The 21693-nt window shown below is 43.2% G+C and overlaps 1 protein-coding gene across 1 annotated transcript in view; it reads right to left on the bottom strand.

Annotated features, from left to right (window-relative positions):
* The window catches only part of GLDC (glycine decarboxylase), a 118190-nt gene that overhangs the window by 2212 nt on the left and 94285 nt on the right, over nucleotides 1-21693 (bottom strand). The window contains exons 21-23 of the mRNA XM_053573195.1: nucleotides 16968-17079; nucleotides 7099-7194; nucleotides 1058-1230 (exon numbers count right to left, since the gene is read on the bottom strand). Of these exons, the coding sequence (XP_053429170.1) occupies nucleotides 1058-1230; nucleotides 7099-7194; nucleotides 16968-17079 (381 nt within the window). The remainder of the gene's footprint in view (nucleotides 1-1057; nucleotides 1231-7098; nucleotides 7195-16967; nucleotides 17080-21693) is intronic.

Below are 21693 nucleotides of genomic sequence, written 5' to 3'. Positions count from 1 at the left end.
GAGATGACTATTGCCATTTTTTTTTTTTTTTTTTGAGACAGAGCCTCAAGCTATCATCCTGGGTAGAGTGCCATGGCATCACAGCTCACAGCAACCTCCAACTCCTGGGCTCAAGTGATTCTCCTGCCTCTGCCTCCCAAGTAGCTGGGATTACAGGTGCGTGCCACAACGGCTATTTTTGTGGTTGCAGCCGTCATTGTTGTTTGGCAGGCCCGGTCTGGATTCCAACCCGCCAGCTCAGGTACATGTGGCTGGCGCCTTAGCCGCCTGAGCCACAGGCGCTGAGCCAACTATTGCCATTGTTAAGGACAGCCAAACTCCTGAAAGAATCAGAAGTCTCCAGAGAGAAAAGAAATAAAAGACAGTCAAAATAATCATACTGTATTCCTCCATTGTGCTGGGAAACTCACATCTAGCAAGGTACCTGTCTTCTAGCCATGGCCCTGCATGTTAACTTCATTCAGCTGGGCAGTTCTGGAACCCACCTCAGCCCCTGCCTACATCAGACTTGTCCTCTGGTCTGCAGCCATAAAGACACAACCACAGCCTTCATGGTATTCTCCATTCATGATTCTTGGATTAATGTCTAGACCTAACAAGACACTTAGGACTCTGACAGACATAAAATCAGAATGTTTCAAAAGAAGTGGGAAAATGCTTATCAAACTCTTCTCCAACATGGGCCAGAAACACTGCATAAAACCTAGGCCATTTACCAATCCAGGTCTCAGAAGTAGCTGCTCCAGTACAGGAACTTATATTTGTAATGAGTCTGTGAGGCAAATACATAAATTTTATTTATGTTATAATCTCACTACGGTGCATCAGAGACAAAGAATGTTAAGAACTCTCCAACTGGACAGTCCTTCAGCCTCCCCTCCCGCCTACGGCAATCACGGGGTGGCATGTGGGGTGATGGTTCCATAACCACATAATACTTGAGTAACTGCTGTTTCATTGCATCAGCCTGAAAGAATGTTCTCATTCTTGGCAAGAATATCGTCTTCAGAAGAGAATGTTCAGATGCCACTTTCTACTCAAAGGGATGTTTCTGTACCTTCAGTGGGTTGACCCTGGGGTCGATGCGGCCCTCCTCTACGTCAGCAATTTCCTGCCGGATGCTGATCATCGCATCACAGAATCTGTCCAGCTCCGCCTTGTCCTCCGACTCTGTGGGCTCGATCATGAGGGTCCCGGCCACAGGCCAGGACATGGTAGGGGCATGAAATCCTGCAAAGGGAGACAGGAGAACATGCCTCACTGACTTAGACCTCCCCAGTTGGAAGAAAAGTTCACATCGCCTCTTAAAAATTATTCTAAGTTTGGGCAGCACCTGTGGCTCAAGAAGTAGGGTGCTGGCCCCATATACTGGAAGTGGCAAGTTCCAACCTGGCCCCTGCCAAAAACTGCAAAAAAAAAAAAAAAATCTGGCTGGGCGTGGTGGCTCACGCCTGTAGTCCCAGCACTGTGGGAGGCCGAGGCGGGTGGATTACCTGAGCTCAGAGGTTCGAGACCTATATGACCAGCAGTGAGCCAGAGTAAGACCCCGTCTCTACTAACATCAAAAATAGCCAGACGTTGTGGTGGGCGTCTGTAATCCCCGCTACTGGGGAGGCAAGGGGACAGAGCATCGCCAGAGGAAGAACATCTAAAAAAAGAAGAAAGAAAATCAACAACAACAAAAAAAGAAAAGTACTTCAAACAAAGAATGAACAAGCAAGCTGGAATTAAAAAAAAACTTATTATAAGGAAACCATCAGACACACTTGCAAGTATATCTGGGGATTCATCTCAGCACTAGGCTGCCCAGGGCAGAGTGCAGTGGCTGCTCACAGATGTCATCACAGTTCACTGCAGCCTCAAATTGTTGGACCCAAGCTATCCTTCCACCTCAGCCTCCCAAGTAGCTGGAACTACAGGCAGCTGGTTCAGCATTGTTTCTAGAAGAAAACCAGGAAATAGCCTACTAGTCAACAATGGGAAATTGATTAAGCAAATTTTACAGAGAACCTTTATGATAAATATGTAACCATTCAAACATGTAAATTTGTTAAATTGTGTAAACATTCCAAAATATCAAGTTTATATATTAATATCCCATTTAGGGGCTTGGGGGATTTTTTTTTTTTTTGAGACAGAGTTTCACTATGCGGCCCTTGGTAGAGTGCCATGGCGTTACAACTCACAGCAACCTTACACTCTTGGGCTTAAGCAATTCTCTTGCCTCAGCCTCCCAAGTAGCTGAGCCTAATATCCCATTTTTGTAAAAAATAGTGTAATCTTATAAAATTAGTATAAAAACTAATTCTAGTAAAAAAAACAAATAAAACACAAAGTTCTTTTATATTTTATGAGAGACAATGCCTTGAAGGAAATACTATTATGTTAACATAACTTATGGCCAGAAATGAAGGAATTTTTATTTCATTATGAATGTGTTTTAGAATTATTCTGTAGTGATCATGTATTACTTGCAATTAAGAGAAATGAAATAGCTGGGCATTGTGGTGGATGCCTGTAGTCCCAGCTACTTGGGAAGCTGAGGCAAGAGAATTGCTTAAGCCCAAGAGTTTGAGGTTGCTGTGAGCTGTGATGCCATGGCACTCTACCAAGGGCAACATAGTGAAACTCTGTCTCAAAATAAAAAAAGAGGGAGAGAGAGAAATGAAAATATTATAGCCTATGAAAAGTTAAATAATGAAGTAACAAGCATGAAGAACCCTGGGCAAATGGTTTTGCCCCCATTATAGAGATGAAGAAACTTAAGTATGTCAGCATGTCAAAACAGGCTCAAAGTATTTGTGTATCTAAAATTTTTCACATGACAATGAAAAAGAAGACGTGTTCAAGAGAGAGGTTTCCTAGACAAAAAGCCAAAAGCAACTTTGTGCCATTTCTTACATTTTTTCTGTGAAACCTTTAAAAGATAAAAAACAACTCCCTGGTTGATATACCTATGAGCTAAGCTTGCCTCCAGAGTGCAATGTTTTCTAAATTCTAGTGAGCATCGACATTCCATGAGGTGCCTTAGAGCCATACCTGGATTCATTAAGGGTATATCTCCCCAAAATTTTTTCAAACATACAGATAAGATGATAATTGAGCACCCACATATCTACCACCTTGATTCTTCAGTGCTATTATTTGCTTTCCCACACATCCATCCATCCATCTTATTTTCTTTTGCATTTCAAAATACACTGCAGTCACCAGTACACTTGAATTCAATATCTATTCACATATTTTTATGATAAAATCTACAGTGAAATGCAAAACTCTTTTTTTTTTTTGGCTGGGGCTGGGTTTGAACCCGCCACCTCCGGCATATGGGACCGGCACCCTACTCCTTGAGCCACAGGCGCCGCCTGCAAAACTCTTAATTGTACCATTTAATGAGTTTTGACAAATACATACATCTGTGCCACCCAAAGCAGAAAGGGATTTAAAAAAAAAAAAAGCTGATTTCCTATTTAGGCTCTCCTCAATTCCCTGTGTGAATCAAGTTAGTCCCTGGCTAGGCACAGTGGCTCATGCTTATAATCCTAGCACTTTGGGAGGCCGAGGTGGATGGATCTCTTGAGATGAGGAGTTGCAGACCAGCCTGAGTGAGAGTGAGACCCCACCTCCACTAAAAATAGGAAAACTAGCCAGGCATTGTGGCAGGTGCCTGTAAGTCCCAGCTACTCAGGTGGCTGAGGCCAAAGAATCACTTGAGTCCAGGAATTTGAGGTTGCTGTCAGCTATAACACCACTCCTGGGGTGACTGAGTTGAGACTATCTCAAAAAACATAAAAAATAAATAAATTCAGTCCAACATACTCTGCTGTAGTGGTTCCCATGTCTGTAATCATCTGAAAAATCATTTCAGACACAAATTCCTGCCTCTGGCCAATGATCTAAAAGTCCAAGGAAGGGCTCAGTATTCTGTGAGTCTTAAAAATCGCGCCTATAGCTAGGTGGCTAGGGTGCCAGCCACATACTAGAGCTAGCAAGTTCATATCCAGCCCAGGCCTGCCAAACAACAATGGCAACTACCACAAAAAAAATAGCCAGGTGTTCTGGCAGGTGCCTGTAGTCCCAGCTACTTGGGAGGCTGAGGCAAGAGAATCACTTAAGCCCAAGAGTTTGAGGTTGCTGTGAGCTGTGACGCCACAGCACTCTACCCAAGACAACATAGTGAGACTCTGTCTAAAAAAAAAATCCCCTAGGTATAACTCAATGGCATGCATTTGTATTAAAAAAAAAAAAAAATCAGGTAATAATCAGCTGATAATTACCTTGGGAACTTCTGTCCCAAAGCAATATGCCCTAAACTTGTCTAAGAATCATGGGGTGTGGGGAGTGATCGTTAAATATACAAATTACTAGTGCTTTTCTCTAAAAATTCAGATTCAGTAGGTGTGGTGAAGACCCAGAACCTGTGTTGTTATCTTCATTGCTTTGTAATTCAGTTATTTATTCAGTCCTTCATTTGTTAAACCATATATGTGGAAGGCCTACCATGTGGCAGGCCCTTGGGTGATTCTGGACTTTGGACAAGTGTGGAAATCATTCTATCTAACATCAAAATAACATTGAGGTCAGGAGGTCAAATATGACTTGGAAATACTGGGTGGTAACCTGAATTACCACCTCTCTCTTAATCCCTCCTCAACTTCCCTGCAAATGCTATTATAGTCAGATGCGTGATCCAAGAAGTATAGCAGACCACATAGCTTATGGAAAGGAGAAGCGAGAGTTAAGCTCAGAACACGCTAACTATAAGAAACACCTGTGATATAACATCTTGCTAATATAATAACACCTTGGTGATAAGGGCATGAGGAAGGGATTCGGCTCTCCTTAACTCAAGAGCTCGGGAGACAAGAAAGATCAGTGCTTGGCAGTCTCTACACCTGTGGTGTAAATAGCCACAGGAGTGGTGAGTCAAGGAACATGCCAGATATTCCCTCCCGGGCTCGCTCACTCTGGCTCTTTCACTTCTCCTGCTTGCAGGGCATCTGCCTGGTGTCTCTAAGAAGACTGTTTCTCTCTCTCCCTTATGCTCAGGCACCTAAGGGTAATTGTTCGGGAGCAAGATAACACAGCAGTCTGTGTCTGGACTACCTGGCCAGTCCCGGACAAAGTGAAAGTTTTATCCTGAATTAGCCATGCCCAGTCACTAGCCAGTAGGTTGACTGAGAAGAAAAGAGTTCTACCATCAGGGTACAAGAGCTGCCAAAAGGAGATTTTCAGGAGGTGATTGCTAACTTTTTTCTTTGAATGAAACCTTTCTCTGGCTTTCCCATTTATTAACAGCTTAACTACATAAGAGCATTTATTCAAAAGAGGAGCAAGTTTTACACGCGGGGCTCCCGTTATGATGCAGTAGAAAAACGATTAAAGTAAAATTATAGGGTGGAGGGAAGCTCATCAGTGGGGTCATGTGCTGATTGTAATAATAATAATAATAATGAAAAGTAAAATAGGTGGCACCTGTGGCTCAGTGAGTAGGGCGCCGGCCCCATATGCCAAGGGTGGCAGGTTCAAACCCAGTCCCGGCCAAACTGCAACAAAAAAAATAGCTGGACGTTGTAGCAGGCGCCTGTAGTCCCAGCTACTCAGGAAGCTGAGGCAAGGGAATTGCCTAAGCCCAAGAGCTGGAGGTTGCTGTGAGCTGTGATGCCACAGCACTCTACCAAGGGTGACAAAATGAGACTCTATCTCTAAAAAAAATAAGAAAAAGTAAATTTTTTCTCTTTCCTTCTGATAATAAGCTGTTAAAATTCAGATAGGACTCCACACCCATCAGAAGACAACATTTTCCCCAACTAGCCTTCCTGAGAGTTGAAGCTTCCCTGATATTATTAATAATTTCACTAGGAAAATGTATTTTAATAAGAGTTGTACTAAAAGAACACCCAGGCGGCGCCCATAGCTCAGTGGATAGGGTAGGATGTCGGCCACATACACTAAGGCTGGGGGGTTCGAGCCCGGCCTGGGCCCTCTAAACAAACAATGATAACTGCAACCAAAAAATAGCCAGGCCTTGTGGCAGGCACCTGTAGTCCCAGCTACTTGGGAGGCTGAGGCAAGAGAATCCCTTAAGTCCAAGAGTTTGAGGTTGCTGTGAGCTGCGATGTCACAGCACTCTACCGAGGACAACATAGTAAAGACTTTGTCTCAAATAAAATAAATAAATAAAAGAACACCCACTAATACATAAAGGATTCATATATTTCAAAATGCTTCAAAGTGGGGCGGTGCCTGTGGCTCAAAGGAGTAAGGCGCCAGCCCCATATGCCAGAGGTGGCAGGTTCATACCCAGCCCCGACCAAAAACTGCAAAAAAAAAAAAAAAAAAAAAAAATGCTTCAAAGAAAGTTGCCCTGTGTGCGTGTGTGTGTAAACAACACACACCCATTTCTTCTTTCCTAGAAGTAGCTGAAACAGATATGCCCTGAGCAAGGGGGGTGTAAAATTCCAATGCTGTTCATCTCAAACCCTTCTGTAGGTTACTTGCTCCACTCCATTCCCCTTTACACCAGCTTACCCTTTCATAGACCTTTCTGATTACCAGGAGTGGGACAGGAGTAAGAATTTACCAGAAACACAGGCAAAGAACAGAAATTTTTTTTTTAATTTAAAATTTTAAACATCAAGATGTCTTTTCTTGGCTACTGATGGATTCAAGATGGGTATTTTAATATCTTTCAAAGGGCAGGACCAGTGCAGTCTTTTTTTTTTTTTTTTAATTGTTTGGGATTTATCGAGGGTACAAAGAGTTAGGTTACACTGATTGCATCTGTTAGGTAAAGTCCCTCTTATAATTGTGTCCTGCCCCCAAGAGATGTGCCATACACCATGACTCCTCATTCCCCTCCCTCCTCCCCTCTCTCCACTCCCTCATTCCCCTACCTGCCCCATGTTGTATTAGATCATCTACTGCCTTCACAGTGCATTCTTAAAGTTTTTTCTCTATTTGAAGGTTGCCAAGAAACCTAGACTCCTCATTTACCCCATAGATCAGTTTACTGTGGTGCCCGCACTTCTGTCTTTAACGAAGTGGCCCACAGCCACTGCCTGAATGGCAAAAGTCACTCACTACAAGGCCACTTACCATAATCCTGGAGCCTCTTGGCCACATCCACAGCCTCTATATTTGCAGACTTTTTGAAGGGTCTTGTATCCAAAATAAATTCATGAGCCACATAACCTGTTCAGGAAAATTGGTACAGCTAAAGATTAGCATCAGCTTGTTGTTTTACCCCCCAGAATGAATAAGTATTTCAGCTTTTTATGCATATCAAATGAGGATCTAGAAGCCATAAGCAAGAAAGACTGCTTTACTATTATTACAAATAAAGCTCTTCAACACAGCTCCCTACCCACCTGGGAGCCTGATTAGGGCTGATAGGGAGGTAAGACACCCCAGGTGTCTGGGGTGAGATTATTTCTACTCCGAGAACCTAAGATCTACTTGCAACAGGTAAACATGTCATCACGTTCCTTATTCCTTTATACAAAATATTTCTAGAGCTTAAGATTCATTGACGCTTTTCAGGAACTTTACCCTCAACATTAAATAACTGTTTCTTCTGTAAATATGTAAACCTATTAAACATACCACACATACAGAATTTTATGAGATTCTCTAAAGGACCTTTTGAGATTTGAGTTTTAGGCTGCAAACTGGGGATTAGAAATAGGCATAGTCAAATAGTATCCCATAAGTAGGAAGGAGCTAAGGAGTCCAAAGTCTGTGTGTCAGTTCACTTCGTTCCACCATTCCAGACCCTTTATCCAAAAAGCTTGGGACCAGAAGTGTTTCCAGATATTGTTCATATTTTGGAATATCTGCATTATACTTACCGATTGAGCACCCCTAAATTGAAAATAATCCAATGAACTTTTCCTTTGATAGCCATATTGGTGCTCAAAAGTTTTGTATTTTCAGATTAGTTTTGTATTTTCAGCCTGTACTCTCCGTGTACAGCCAGCATCTCCCCAGGATGAGTTACCCACCCATCATCAGGAATAAACCAGAAAATCAGCATATTGATAAACAGAACAATATTCCTCCTGGGAGTTTCCCAAGTTCCATGGTGTACCTACTAATGAATTTCCTTTGAGCAAAACAGTCTATTCATGAGACTGGTGTACTCCTCCCCACTTTCCTGACTCTCAGGAAAAGGAATCCCCTTGCACACACCCAGAAGGGACACAACTTCTCAAGCCTGTGAGGAATCATTCCAGTCAAAACTGGCCCCGAAGATAGTCTGTGAACTGCTGTGTTTCTTACAGAAAGAATAAATATGAAAGAACTGTTTTGTTTGAAAATAAAAGTAGGAGACCCTGAAACTTTAAATATACTGAATCTTCATATTTTAAATTTTATTTCATTTTTTAAGACAGGGGCTTGGTCTGTTGCCTGAGCCAGAATGCGATCCCATCATCATGGCTCACTGCAACCTCAAACTTTTGGGCTCAAGAGATTTTCCTGCCTCAGTCTCCTGAATAGCTGGGATTACACTACCACACCTAGCTAATTTTTTTTATTTTTATTAGAGACAGAGTCTCTCTCTTGCTTAGACTGATCCTAAACTCCTGAACTCAAGTGATCCTCCTCACCTTGGCCTGTCCCAAAGTGCTAGGATTACAGGTGTGAGCCAGCAGGTCTGGACTGAAACTACATATTTTTAAAACATGCTAACAATCATGGAGAATAAATTAATAAGGAGTGTGAAAAGTAGAAAGTTCTTTCATGGGTAACTAAACTCAGAAAAAAGTACTGAAAAGGAATAACAAGTGGAATGCTCAGGGGAAATTTATGAGAATATAAGTCCTTACAACTATTAACTTCAGGATTCTTACAAGCCCTACTATGCCATCCCACGTGGGGAATATAGCCTCAACCTTTGCACTTTCTTCTCTGAGCTTCTGGTAGCCAACTTGGACACTGTGACAATGATGAGAGACTAATGAAAGCTCATGGCTCTGAAGGACACTCAGCACAAGAGGAAGAAAGAAGGGACACAATAGGAGGACACGCTAGCTAGGACACACTACCTCTTGTCCTTGCTGATAGGACAAGAGCTTGTCTTCCATGCAGAGGTTCAGTAATAGCTGAAAGGCGCCCTCAAGCTAATCCCAACACAGAACCACTAATACCAAGACTTCATCTGCAGAGGCCCCGCCACAGCTGCGGTGCTTGGGAAGAGCACCGTTTTCTAAATGAGGTTCAGATGTTCTTTTCTTTTCTTTTTAATTTGAGAAATAGTCTCACTTTTTCACCCTAGGTAGAGTGCCGTGTCATCATAGCTCACAGCAACCTCAAACTCTTGGGCTCAAGAAATCCTCTGGCCTCAGCCTCCCAAGTAGCTGGATCTACAGGTGCTGGCCACAACGCCTGGCTATTTTTAAGAGATGAGGTCTCACTCTTGCTCAAACTGGGAGACGTTATTTTCTAAATCCATACTCTACTGCATTCAAATGGAAACTGTAGTGGAATTTCATTATCTTTCTCTGTTTTTTTTTATTTATTTATTTTCTCTATGTTTTTTTGTTGTTGATAAAAGTCTTTTTTTTAAGGCTGGGCATGGGGCTCAGGGGAAATTTATGAGACTCACACCTCATAAAAGGTGGCTCACGAAAAGAAAAAAAAAAAAAAAAGGTGGCTCACACCTGTAATCCTAGCATTCTGGGAGGCCGAGGGGGGTGGATTGCCCTGAGCTAGAGGTTCGACACCAACCTGAACCAGAATGAGACCCCGTCTCTACCAAAAAAAAAAAAAAAAAGCCAGACTTTGTGGCAGGCACCTGTAGTCCCAGCTACTTGGGAGGCTGAGGCAAGAGAATCGCTTCAGCCCGAGTTGGAGGTTGCTGTGAGTTCTGATGCCAAGGCACTCTACCAAGGGCCACGAAGTGAGACTCTGTGGCAATAAAAAAAAAAAAAGATAAAAGTCTTTTTTTGATGGGCCAGGTGTGTTGGCTCGTGCCTATAATCCTAGCACTCTGGGAGGTCAAGGAGGGTGTATTGCTTGAGCTCAGGAGTATGAGAACAGCCTGAGCAGGTGTGAGATGCTGACTCTAAAAAATAGCCGGGCGTTGTGTTGGGTCCCTGTAGCCTCAGCTACTCAGGAGGCTGAGGCAAGAGAATCACTTGAGCCCAAGAGTTTGAGGTTGAGGTTGTTGTGAGCTATGATGCCATGACACTCTATTCAGGGTGACAGAGTGAGACTCTGTCTCAAAAAAAAAAAAAAAAAAAGATGGATATGCATTTAAGAAATTAAAATGTAACTAAAACATTGAGGCCAGGCTTGATGGTTCACATATGTAATCTGAGCACTTTGGGAGGCTAAGGCAGGAGAATTGCTTGAGGCCAGAAGTCTCAGACCAGCCTGGGCAACATAGCAAGATTCTTTTTCTACAAAAAAAAAAAAAAAATAGCCAAGAATAGTCCTAGCTACTTGGGAGGCTGAGGTGGGAGGATCCCTGAGCCCAGGAGTACCAGGTAACAGTGAACTATAATTGTGTTGGTGCACTCTACCCTGGGCAACAGAGCTAGACTCTGTCAAAAACAAAATAAAACAAAACAAACTAGGATACTAACAAAGTTGTATACCCCTACTGAAGGGAACTCTGTTCAGATCACACAGTGAACTCAGTCTTCCACAAGAGTAGACAACCTATGAATTTTGTAAGTTCTTTTAAAAATGTATCATCTTACCCAAGGTAATTCCTTTCTTTCCTCATCTCACCAGAATAAATACAGTCATGCGTCACTGAGAAATACGCCATTAGGTGGTTTCGTTACTGTGTGAACATCATAGAATGCACTTACACAACCAAGATAGCATGGCCTACCACACTAAGGCTACAAACCCATATAGTAAATTACTGTATTAGAGTAGGCAATTCTAACACCATGCTAAATATTTGTGTATCTATGTCAGAAAAAGTAAAGTAGGCTCAGCACCAGTAGCACAGTGGTTATGGTGCTGGCCACATGCACCAAGGCTGGTGGGTTCGAACACGGCCCAGGCCAGCTAAACAACGACAACTGCAACAAAAAAAATAGCCAGGTGTTGTGGTGGGCACCTGTAGTCCCACCTATCTGAGAGGCTGAGGCAAGAGAATCACTTAAGCCCAAGATTTTAAGGTTGCTGTGAGCTGTGACACCACAGCACTCTACTGAATGCAACATAGTGAGACTCCGTCTCAAAAAAAAAGAAAAAGTAAAGTAACAATATGACATAAAAAATGAAAACAATGTACACTTGCATAGGGCACTCACCAGGAAGGGAGCTTACAGGACTAGAAGTTGCCCCAGCTGAGTCAGTGAGTGAGTAGTGAATAGTGAGTGAATGGGAAGCACTCTGGGACTTTATTGTATATTGCTGGAGACTTTAAAAACACTTAGGTGGCAGTAAACTTTTAAAAGGCTTCTTTCTTCAATAATAAATGAGTCTTAGGGCTCGGCACCTGTAGCTCAGTGGCTAGGGTGCCAGCCACATACACCAGAGCTGGCAGATCCAAATCCAGCCTGGGACCGCCAAACAACAATGACAACTATAAACAAAAAATAGCCAGGCATTGTGGCAGGTGCCTGTATTCCCAGCTACTTGGGAGGCTAAGGCAAGAGAATCACTAGAGCTCCAGAGTTTGAGGTTGCTGTGAGTTGTGATGCCACAGCATTCTACCGAGGGTGACATAGACTCTGTCTCAAATAAATAAATAGATTAGTCTTAGCTTACTATACTTTTTTAATTTTTAAACTTTAACATTTTTTAAGCTTTAAATATATATATACATTTATAATAGTTTATATATATTGTACAGGGTGGCCATAAAGTTCATGTGCAATTTTTGTAACCATTTAAATTGCAGGCGAACTTTATGGCCACCCTGTATCTAAGAACAAATAGTATAGTACATACATAAGCCAGTAACAATCACTTGTCATCATTATCAAGTATGATGCACCATACATAGTTGTATGTGCTCTACTTTTATTTTATTTTATTTTTTGAGACAAAGCCTCAAACTGTCACTCTAGGTAGAGTGCTATGGCATCACAGCTCACAGCAACCTCTAACTCCTGGCCTCAAGCCATTCTCCTGCCTCAGCCTCCCAAGTAGCTGGGACTACAGGCGCCTGCCACAACGCCCGGCTATTTTTTGGTTCTGGCTGTCATTGTTGTTTGGCGGGCCTGGGCTGGATTTGAACCCACCAGCTCAGGTGTATGTGGCTGGCGCCTTAGCTGCTTGACCCACAGGTGCCGAGCCTGCTCTACTTTTGTAAAACTAGCAGTGCAGTATGTTTGTTAACACCAGCATCACCACGAACATAGTGAGTAACAAGCTACACTGTGATTTTTATAAGGAATACATCACTAGGCAATAGGAATTTTTTCAGCTCCATTATAATCTACTATTTACTTATTTATTTATATATTTATTTATTTTAAGACAAGGAATCTCTCTACTTTTCCTGGGCTAGTCTTGAACTCCGGAGCTAAAGCAATCCACCCACCTCTTCCTCCAGAGAAGCAGGGATTACTGAGCCATGCTCCATTATAATCTTATAAGACCACAGTGGCATACGTGGCCCATCTTTTTTTTTTTTTTTTTGTAGAGACAGAGTCTCACTTTACTGCCCTCAGTAGAGTGCCGTGGCGTCACACGGCTCACAACAACCTCCAGCTCTTGGGCTTACGTGATTCTCTTCGTGGCCCATCTTTGATGGAAACATCCTATGTAACACATGACTGGAGACTCTACACTACTGCTACTCCCCACTCCTAGTCCTTGCCTGTCACTTCTGTACTTCTCAAAAGGCTCAACAGTTTGGTTGGTACTTAAATCTCTCAGAAGAAATGGTTCATAAAGGCAGTCCTAGAGTTCATTAAAACGGATGCCTCCTACTCATCCATAACTCCAAAGTCTTATTTAGAGCTGGTAAATATAATTAAGATGAAAAATATTCTTCTTATATTGCCATTAGACATTTTAGAATACAATGTGTTTATTAAGAACATTTCTATTTTGAGCCCTCTGAAGATATAGTAGTAATACTTTTTTAGGCCCTAAAATACTAAGTCTCAAATTTTGTAATATGTTTACCAGATCAAACATGTTATAGGGATTGGGTAATAAAGTCTGTAATGACCAATCTATTTCTGCTTGGAATAAGAAGTATTACTCATTATGTAATTCTGGGGTTATATGTCAAAGCAAATGGAAATCACATGCATCTTTTTGTGCTGCAAATCCCTCAGGACTGGGAGAGTCTCTGCAAAGCAAATCTGTCACTTATGTGCTAAGAACATAATAGGTACTTGTCCCTCTCTTGTGAGACTCCACTATACCCACACCCAATTTAAATCATATTCATTGTTGTTCTGGGCATAGGAGCTCACACAGTAATCCTAGCACATTCAGAGGCTGAGGCAGAGGATTGTTTGAGGCCAGGAGTTTGAAACCATCATGAGCAAGAGTGAGATCCCATTTCTACAAGAAAATAGAAAAATTAGCTTTGTGTGGTGATGAGTGCCTACAGTTCCAGCTACATAGGAGGCCAAGACAGGAGGATCGCTTGAATCTGGGGAGTTTGAATTAGCTTGATCTATGATGCCGCCAGTGCACTCTAGACTGGGCAACACAGTAAGACCCAGTCTCAAAAAATAAATAAATAATTTTTAAAAACACTTATTTGTAATATGGTCTCAATTGCTTAAAAGAAAGATGAGAAAGAATACCAGAGTCTGTATTCCTTATTGATAGTAGCTGTGTCTAATTGATGGAACCAGGGGTCATTTAAGTTTTCTTTTGAGACTTCGTCTCATTTTGTTGCCTTCAGTAGGGCGCTGTGGTATCATAGCTCACAGCAACCTCAAACTATTGGGCACAAGCAATCCTCTTGCCTCAGCCTCTCAAGTAGCTGGGACTACAGGCACCTGCCACAACGCGCCTGGCTACTTTTAGAGGTAGGGTCTCAAACTCCTGAGCTCAGGCAATCCACCCACCTTGGGCTCCCAGAGCACTGGAATTACAGGTGTGAGCTACTGTGCTGGCCTGTCTTCTTTCTTAATGCTTCTTTAGTTTTCAAAATTTCCATCCTGAGAATATATACATTACTTATATAATCAGACAAAATAAATATTGAAGCTAATCCTTTTTTTTTTTTTTTTTTTTTTTTTTTTGTGGTTTTTGGCCGGGGCTGGGTATGAACCGGCCACCTCCGGCATATGGGACCGGCGCCCTACTCCTTGAGCCACAGGGGCCGCCCTGAAGCTAATCCTTAAAGTCAATACACAAGCAGGATCCGTTTCACAGCACACCAGCTGTATTTGAATTAATTGGTAGCTCTTGTAGATTGTTTAATACCCACTTCAGATGCATTTCATTGCACACAACTTTCTTTTCTAGTCTCTGGGGAGCATTCCTAACCAGAGTTATTCTATTTTCAAACTGTGGAACCACCCCTGTAGATACATATTTATAAGCCAAGACTAGCCTTTAAATTAAAAATCACAGATGGGGCGGCACCTGTGGCTCAGTCGGTAAGGCGCTGGCCCCATATACCGAGGGTGGCGGGTTCAAACCCGGCCCCGGCCGAACTGCAACAAAAAAATAGCCGGGCACTGTGGCGGGCGCCTGTAGTCCCAGCTACCTGGGAGGCTGAGGCAAGAGAATGGCTTAAGCCCAGGAGTTGGCGGTTGCTGTGAGCTGTGTGATACCACCACACTCTACCGAGGGCTATAAAGTGAAACTCTGTCTCTACAAAAAAATAAATTAATTAATTAATTAAAAATCACAGATGTAAACGTACACTCTGGCTGGGCCAGACAAACCAACAGCAAGAGACGCATTGTCACTGTTGCTCCAGATGGAGGTGCACTGGCTGCTGTCTTTCCCTCTGCTCCAAGCTGCTGGGTCTCTTCCCTGCTCTCATTCTGGGCCCAGAGACAATGCTCAAAATGTCTACCTTGTTTGTAGTCCCAGCCTTTCCTCTAGCAGCTTAAATCCTATTTTCATAGTTAATAAGAAAACCCACTTGCATCTTACTGAAGCCGCCCCCACCCCTTTCACTACCAAACTTACCCTAACCATGAATGTTTCCCACTAATCCATCACAATCTCCATCCATCTCCCAACCCATTTCTATCTGGCATCTGCCCCACCATTTTGCCCAAACTACTTTCAAATTTACCAAAGGCTCCCAGGAGTTAAAGATAAAAGTTCTTTTTGAGACTCGTGTTGTAAATTCAGATTTGTTAATCATACCTTAGTAAAGCTGGAAAAGTATAAATGAATAAGTAAAATAATTAAGGTCAGGCACAGTGGCTCATGCCTGTAATCCCAACACACTGGGAGGCTGAGGTAGGTGGATCACCTGAGCTCAGGAGATGGAGACCAACCTGAGCAAGAGTGAGACCCCTGTCTCTATTAAAAATAAAAAAACTAGCTAGGCATTGTGGCAGGTGCTTGCAGTCCCAGCTACTAGGGAGGCTGAGGCAGGAGGATTGCTTGAACCCAAAAGTTTGAAATTGCTGTCAGCTTGGGCGGTGCCTGTGGCTCAAGGGGTAGGGCGCCGGTCCCATATGCCGGAGGTGGTGGGTTCAAACCCAGCCCCGGCCGAAAAAAAAAAAAAAAAAGAAATTGCTGTCAGCTGTGGTGCCATGGCACTATACCCAGGGTGACAGAGTAAGTTTCTGTCTAAAAAATTATTCTTATTTTATTAAATAATACAATTAAATATAAAAATTTAATAATTAAATTAATAATTAAAACAATAATGAAACCAGCTGCTCGCTCATTACAGTCTGTCCCTCCACATTATGCAATACTCTAGGGGGGTTATGTGCGCTGGGAAATGAATGGGAGCCTCCTGGGGGCTTCAAAGAGGCACAGGGGAGCCAAGAGGAGGGATATCTAACTTCACCAGGAGAGGGGGGATTCAGGGAGGGGGTAGTCCTACAGGGAAGGACTACCTACAAGGAAGGGTAAGCAGGGATTTTGAGAGAGAGGCATTTTGACCTACAGCTGACTGCTTTGGGCATGGCAGGGCCCCCTTGCCAGGTACCCCTTCTTCTGCCCATCCCTTACGAGCCAACTGCTTGGCATGCTTTGCTTTTGTTTTTAATACTCCTCCGTGAGCCTCACCACATCAAAGACTCAGCTCTTAGTTTCTGTGCCCAGAGCCAAATGTTTCGATATCCTTTAATTTCCACAGCCCCACCAGTGAGGAGGCCACACTGAAGACTGGCTTTTTGTTCCAATGCCTCCCGTCACATCCAGGGTGACTGTTCCCGCACCTATCATCCCCTCCATTGTAAGCCTAAGACACTTACCTATTAATAAGATTTCTCCTCACACTGAACTCATGAGTAACTAAGGTCAATTGATGCTACTTCTAAGAGCATGTTCATCCCATGCTACTGTCTCAATGAATCCTGTCATTCCCTGGCTCAAAAATCTTTTATGGCTATAGTGTGGCACAAGGGTAAAGCCCAGAGCCATCAGTACCTTTGGGCCCCGAGCTGACTTCCAGCTTGCCCCTGTCTTGCTTCCTTTCCTTGCCTGTCCCGCAGGACCCCAGCCATGCAGGCAGCCCCTCTTTCTCTGGCTCCTAAGTGTCTGTTCACTCAGGCTCTCTTTCTACTCTTCCTTCCAGACCCATCTCAAATGGCTCCCAAGAAGGCTCTCAGCGTCTCCACCCAGCCTCTGCCAGGTCTGAATTTCTCACTTTCAGGGCATGCCTGTGGCATTTGTGTACACATCTCTTGGGGGCATGACTGGGGCTGTGTAGATAGGTACCTAGGATGGGCCTGCACATAGTGATGCCCCTACACTGTTAACTAAATTGAAGTTACAACCAAGAACTCTACATTTTTCTCTGGAAATGTGCTCAAAAATGAAGTCTTCCACCCATGCCAGAAAACCGGCCTAGAATAAAATCAAGATGGAGATGGAAGTTGGATACTTGCCTCTTGCACCCCTGAAAAGGACTCTGTAGTGCTTTTCTAATCGCTTGGCCATGTAGTTGGCATTTAAGATAGCAATTTCAGTGGCCTGTTTAAGGCCCTTGCCTCCCATCATCTGCAACAGAGGGAAAAAAAGCCATTATCCACTGAGCAGGTAAACCCAAAGGTTAAGATGCTACCCAAAGACTACCCCAGATAAATCCCACCCAAGAAGGAAGACAGTCAACCATAACTCTGCATTGGAGATAAGTGGAAAATCCTAACAAGGACATCTTGTCAATCCTCTCTACACCTGTAAGAATTTTTAATTTTCGGGCAGTACTTGTGGCTCAGTGGGTAAGGCGCCGGCCCCATATACTGAGGGTGGCGGGTTCACACCCGGCCCCGGCCAAACTGCAACAAAAAAATAGCTGGGCGTTGCAGCAGGAGCCTGTAGTCCCAACTGCTCGGGAGGCTGAGGCAAGAGAATCGTCTAAGCCCAGGAGTTGGAGGTTGCTGTGAGCTGTGTGATGCCACGACACTCTACCGAGGGCCATAGAGTGAGACTCTGTCTCTAAAAAAAACGGCAAAAGAAGAAGTTTTGGTTTTCTCCTTTGAATAGTAATTTTATATTTCTTTTATTTTTATTTATTTATTTATGACAGAGTCTCACTTTGTCACCCTTAGTAGAGTGCCCCCATGGGGTCACAGCTCACAGTAACCTCAAACTCTTAGGCTTAAGCGATTCTCTTGCCTCAGCCTCTCAAGTAGCTGGGACTACAGGTGCCTGCCACAACACCCGACTATTTTTAGAGATGAGATCTCTCTCTGGCTCAGTCTAGTCTCAAACAATTCACCCACCTTGGCCTCCCAGTGTGCTAGGATTACAGGCATGAGCCACCACGCCCAGCCTCATTTTTTTCTTTCTTTTTTTTTAATGATTTTTTAAAATTTCAAATAAATACAAGGGTACCAATTTTTTGGTTACAATGTTTTCGATTCTAAGATAAAGTTCAAGTTGTAGTTGAGCCCTTCACACCAGAGGTCATGCTGAACATTCTCACATTGTGTATCTTGGTGAGATCCCACCAATTGCCCTCCCTCGTTCCTCCTCCCCACACCTCTCCTCTGCCCTACACCTTGCTAGACTATATTTGTGTTTCATCACTCACGTGGGCGTGTAGTTGTCTCTATATTGGCTTCATATTAGTATTGAGTACATTTTTGGATTTTTTTTTTCTGTTCTTGGGATACTTTACTAAGAAGAATGTGTTTCAACTCCATCCAGGCAAACATAAAAGTTGTAAAGTCTCCATCTTTTCTTATGGCTGAATAGTATGCCAAGGTATACATCTGATGTGCTGCCAAAGCAAGTACTAATTTTATATTTCTTTTTGTACTAACAAAGCCTACAATGGGAAAATTTTGATTGCTGATTATTGTGTTATCTAAAAGGCGAAATAATTTTTTTGATTAAGTTTCACTGTGTTACCCCAGTTAGAGTGCAATGGTATCATCATAACTCATTGTAACCTCAAACTTCTTGGCTCAAGAGATCCTCCTGCCTCAGCTCCCAAAGTAGCTGGGAATACAGGCCCTTTACCAACACACCCAGATAAGTTTTTCTATTTTCTGTAGAGAATGGTCTTACTCTTGTTCAGCCTAGTCTCAAACTCCTCAAGCAATCTTCCCACCATGATCTCTCCAAGTGCTAGGATTATAAGAGTGAGCCTACATGCCTAGACAAAGAAAAAAAATTGATCTTAGGTTTGGGGGGGATGTTTATTTGTTTACGGTGAATATTCAGTGTCTTAATAATTGCCAGCAATCCTATGGGATTGAAGCAATTTTCTATGGTTTGTCTTCCCATAGTTCACAGTCAAGGCTATTCATGTTCAACAACTGCCAGGTTTAATCTTATCCTATTTAGTGGTTAATCATTCCCTGTCATCATATGGGGTAAATGTCATCACCAGCAAAGAGCATAAAAATCAAGATTCCATGAATTTTTATTGTCTACTTTCTTCCCAGAGTACCTCATATGTGATAGAGTTCTCAACACATATTAATATAAATTAATACAAAGCAAATAAAGCAACAGTGATATCAAAATCCAAAATAAGAAGGCACATTTCCCCAGGCTGGTCAAAGAAGAGTTTCTAGACTCAAGAACAAGAACTTGATTGATTAGAGGTTCTGCACCTGTAGCTCAAGCGGTTAGGACGCCAGCCACATACAGCGGGGCTGGCGAGTTTGAATCCAGCCCAGGCCTGCCAAACAACAATGAAAACTACAACCAAAAAATAGCTCGGTATTGTGGTGGACTCCTGGAGTCCCAGCTACTTGGGAGGCTGAGGCAAGAGAATTGCTTAAGCCCAAGAGTTGGAGGTTGCTGTGAGCTGTGATGCCATTGCACTCTACAAGGGCGACAGCTTGAGACTGTCTCAAAAAAAAAAAAAAGAACTTGAGTAGAAACCGTAAACAGAGGAATTTGGGTAGGCAAGGAGAAAGGGTAAGGCACTCCAAGGGAAAAGAATACTAAATGCCAATGTGTGGAGGGAAAAGGCATGTGACTGTCACCTGGGAATCCCTGTAGAGTTAGGTGGACTGTGTGTGACTCACCTTGTAAACCTCAAACCTGCAGGAGGCAGGACATTTTAAAAAGCAGGTTCTCAACCTACATATCACCAAGCATCTTTTTAAAAATGCTGACGGCTCAAGTCCAGCCCCGCACATGCTAAGTTTGGTCTCTTTGGAAAGGGGCCTAGGATTCCAGGCAGGCTAGTGAGAACCAGCCGTCAAGGCAGCTGGAAGGCAGGAGAGGACTGTGTGTTCTCACACTGAGAAGATCAATCTCGTAGGGTTGCAGCAGGGAGAGAAGTGGCCTATTCCAGACCTCAGGGGATAAGTAACAACAGCCTGGAATAAGAGAAGGCCCAAGGTTGGGGGGTTGCTTAAACCCTATTGTATTTATTTCATTTTCAAACTGAGATGTCTTCCAGGCATATGGCCAAACCACCCTTGGGGCATTTATTTTCTATATGTGGGAAATGTCCAACCCAAATACTTCCATACAAATAGCCCAAATTTACAGAACCCAGAGATCAAAAAGAAAATAGGAATTTGATTCTGTAAGCAAAGAAGCAATTATGCCAATTGTTTATTTCGTTACTATTTGCAAAAGAACTTGAGTAACATTTTAAAAAGCAGGTTTTAGTTTCTGAGGTATAGATTTGTTGTTCTAGCTTCCGAGAAACTTTTCTTTTCTTTTTAGAGACAGAGTCTCACCTTATCACCCTGGGTAGAGTGCTGTGGCATCACAGCTCACAGCAACCTCCAAATCCTGGGCTTAAGTGATTCTCTTGCCTCAGCCTCCCGAGTAGCTGGGACTACAGGAGCCTACCACAACACCTGGCTTTTTTTTGTCGCATTTTGGCTGGGGCCCGGTTTGAACCTGCCACCCTGGGTATAAGGGGCCATTGCCCTACCCATTGAGCCACAGGCACCGCCCCCAAGAAACTTTTCATTAAGAATCTGAAAGGTCGGGCGGTGCCTGTGGCTCAGGGAGTAAGGTGCTGGCCCTACATACCGAGGGTGGCAGGTTCAAACCCAACCCTGGCCAAACTGCAAAAAAAAATAGCCAGGCATTGTGGAAGGTGCCTGTAGTCCCAGCTACTCAGGAGGCTGAGGCAAGAGAATCGCCTAAGCCCAAGAACTGGAGGTTACTGTGAGCTATGACTCCACAGCACTGTACCAAGGGTGACAAAGTGAGACTCCGTTTCTAAAAAAAAAAAAAAAAAAAAAAAAAAAGAATCAGAAAGGTCAAGAATAGCAGCCATGGGTAGTGCCTGTGGCTCAGTGAGTAGGGCGCCGGGTTCAAACTCGGCCCCAGCCAAACTGCAACAAAAAAATAGCTGGGCGTTGGGGTGGGCAGCTATAGTCACAGCTACTCGGGAGGCTGAGGCAAGAGAATTGCCTAAGTCCCAAGAGCTGGAGGTTGCTGTGACCTGTGACACCACAGCACTCTACCGAGACAAAGTAAGACTCTCTTACTTTTCTTAAAAAAAAAAAAAAGAATAACAGCCAGCTCCATGGAGTTATCTGATAACATTTCCACAGCTGAATTTGGCGTGTTTTGTTTCAGCAAGAGCCACCCTTTATTTAACAAGAGGCACAGGTTTGGGGAAGCTGCTCTAATTAGCAGCTGTACAAGGGTTACTATCCTCCCGTCAGGTCAGCCCAGGAGCAGGGTAGGCCAGCTTGAACCAGAGCTGCAGAAAATAAACTCTGGCCCTAGTGTTTTTTTGGAGAAAGACAAAGGAAGGAAGCCTGTTCTCTAACAAAGACTATCCCCACCACCACCACCACCAGAGTCCAGTTCCACAAGCCCTAAAGGGCAAAGAGCTTTTGGAAACTACCACATAAGCAAATTTCCCCTATCTTTCATCCCAAAGAAATATACAGAGAAGTAACATATATTCCTAAAATTTATCCCAGAATCTCAACCAAGGGTAATAATTATGTGTGCTGCTTTTCACTTGCAAGGGGCTATATAAATCCTACAAGAAACCAAATGACGTGGCCAGAACATCCATATGACTCATGGAACTTAACTGTGTCTGGAAAAATATATCTGGTGTGTCAGTTTCTCTGATGTTAAACCCACTAGGAGAATCCATGAGAAATAGTGTAATGAAGAAGAGGTGAAATTATTTCTAGCTAATCTCAAAGGTCATGGAACCGCATCTCA

Source organism: Nycticebus coucang, chromosome 2 (genome assembly GCF_027406575.1).
Source record: "Nycticebus coucang isolate mNycCou1 chromosome 2, mNycCou1.pri, whole genome shotgun sequence".
In the NCBI taxonomy this organism is placed as follows: domain Eukaryota; kingdom Metazoa; phylum Chordata; class Mammalia; order Primates; family Lorisidae; genus Nycticebus; species Nycticebus coucang.
The sequence above is the reverse complement of the archived record's forward strand: the minus strand, read 5'-3'. Positions and strand labels throughout refer to the sequence as shown.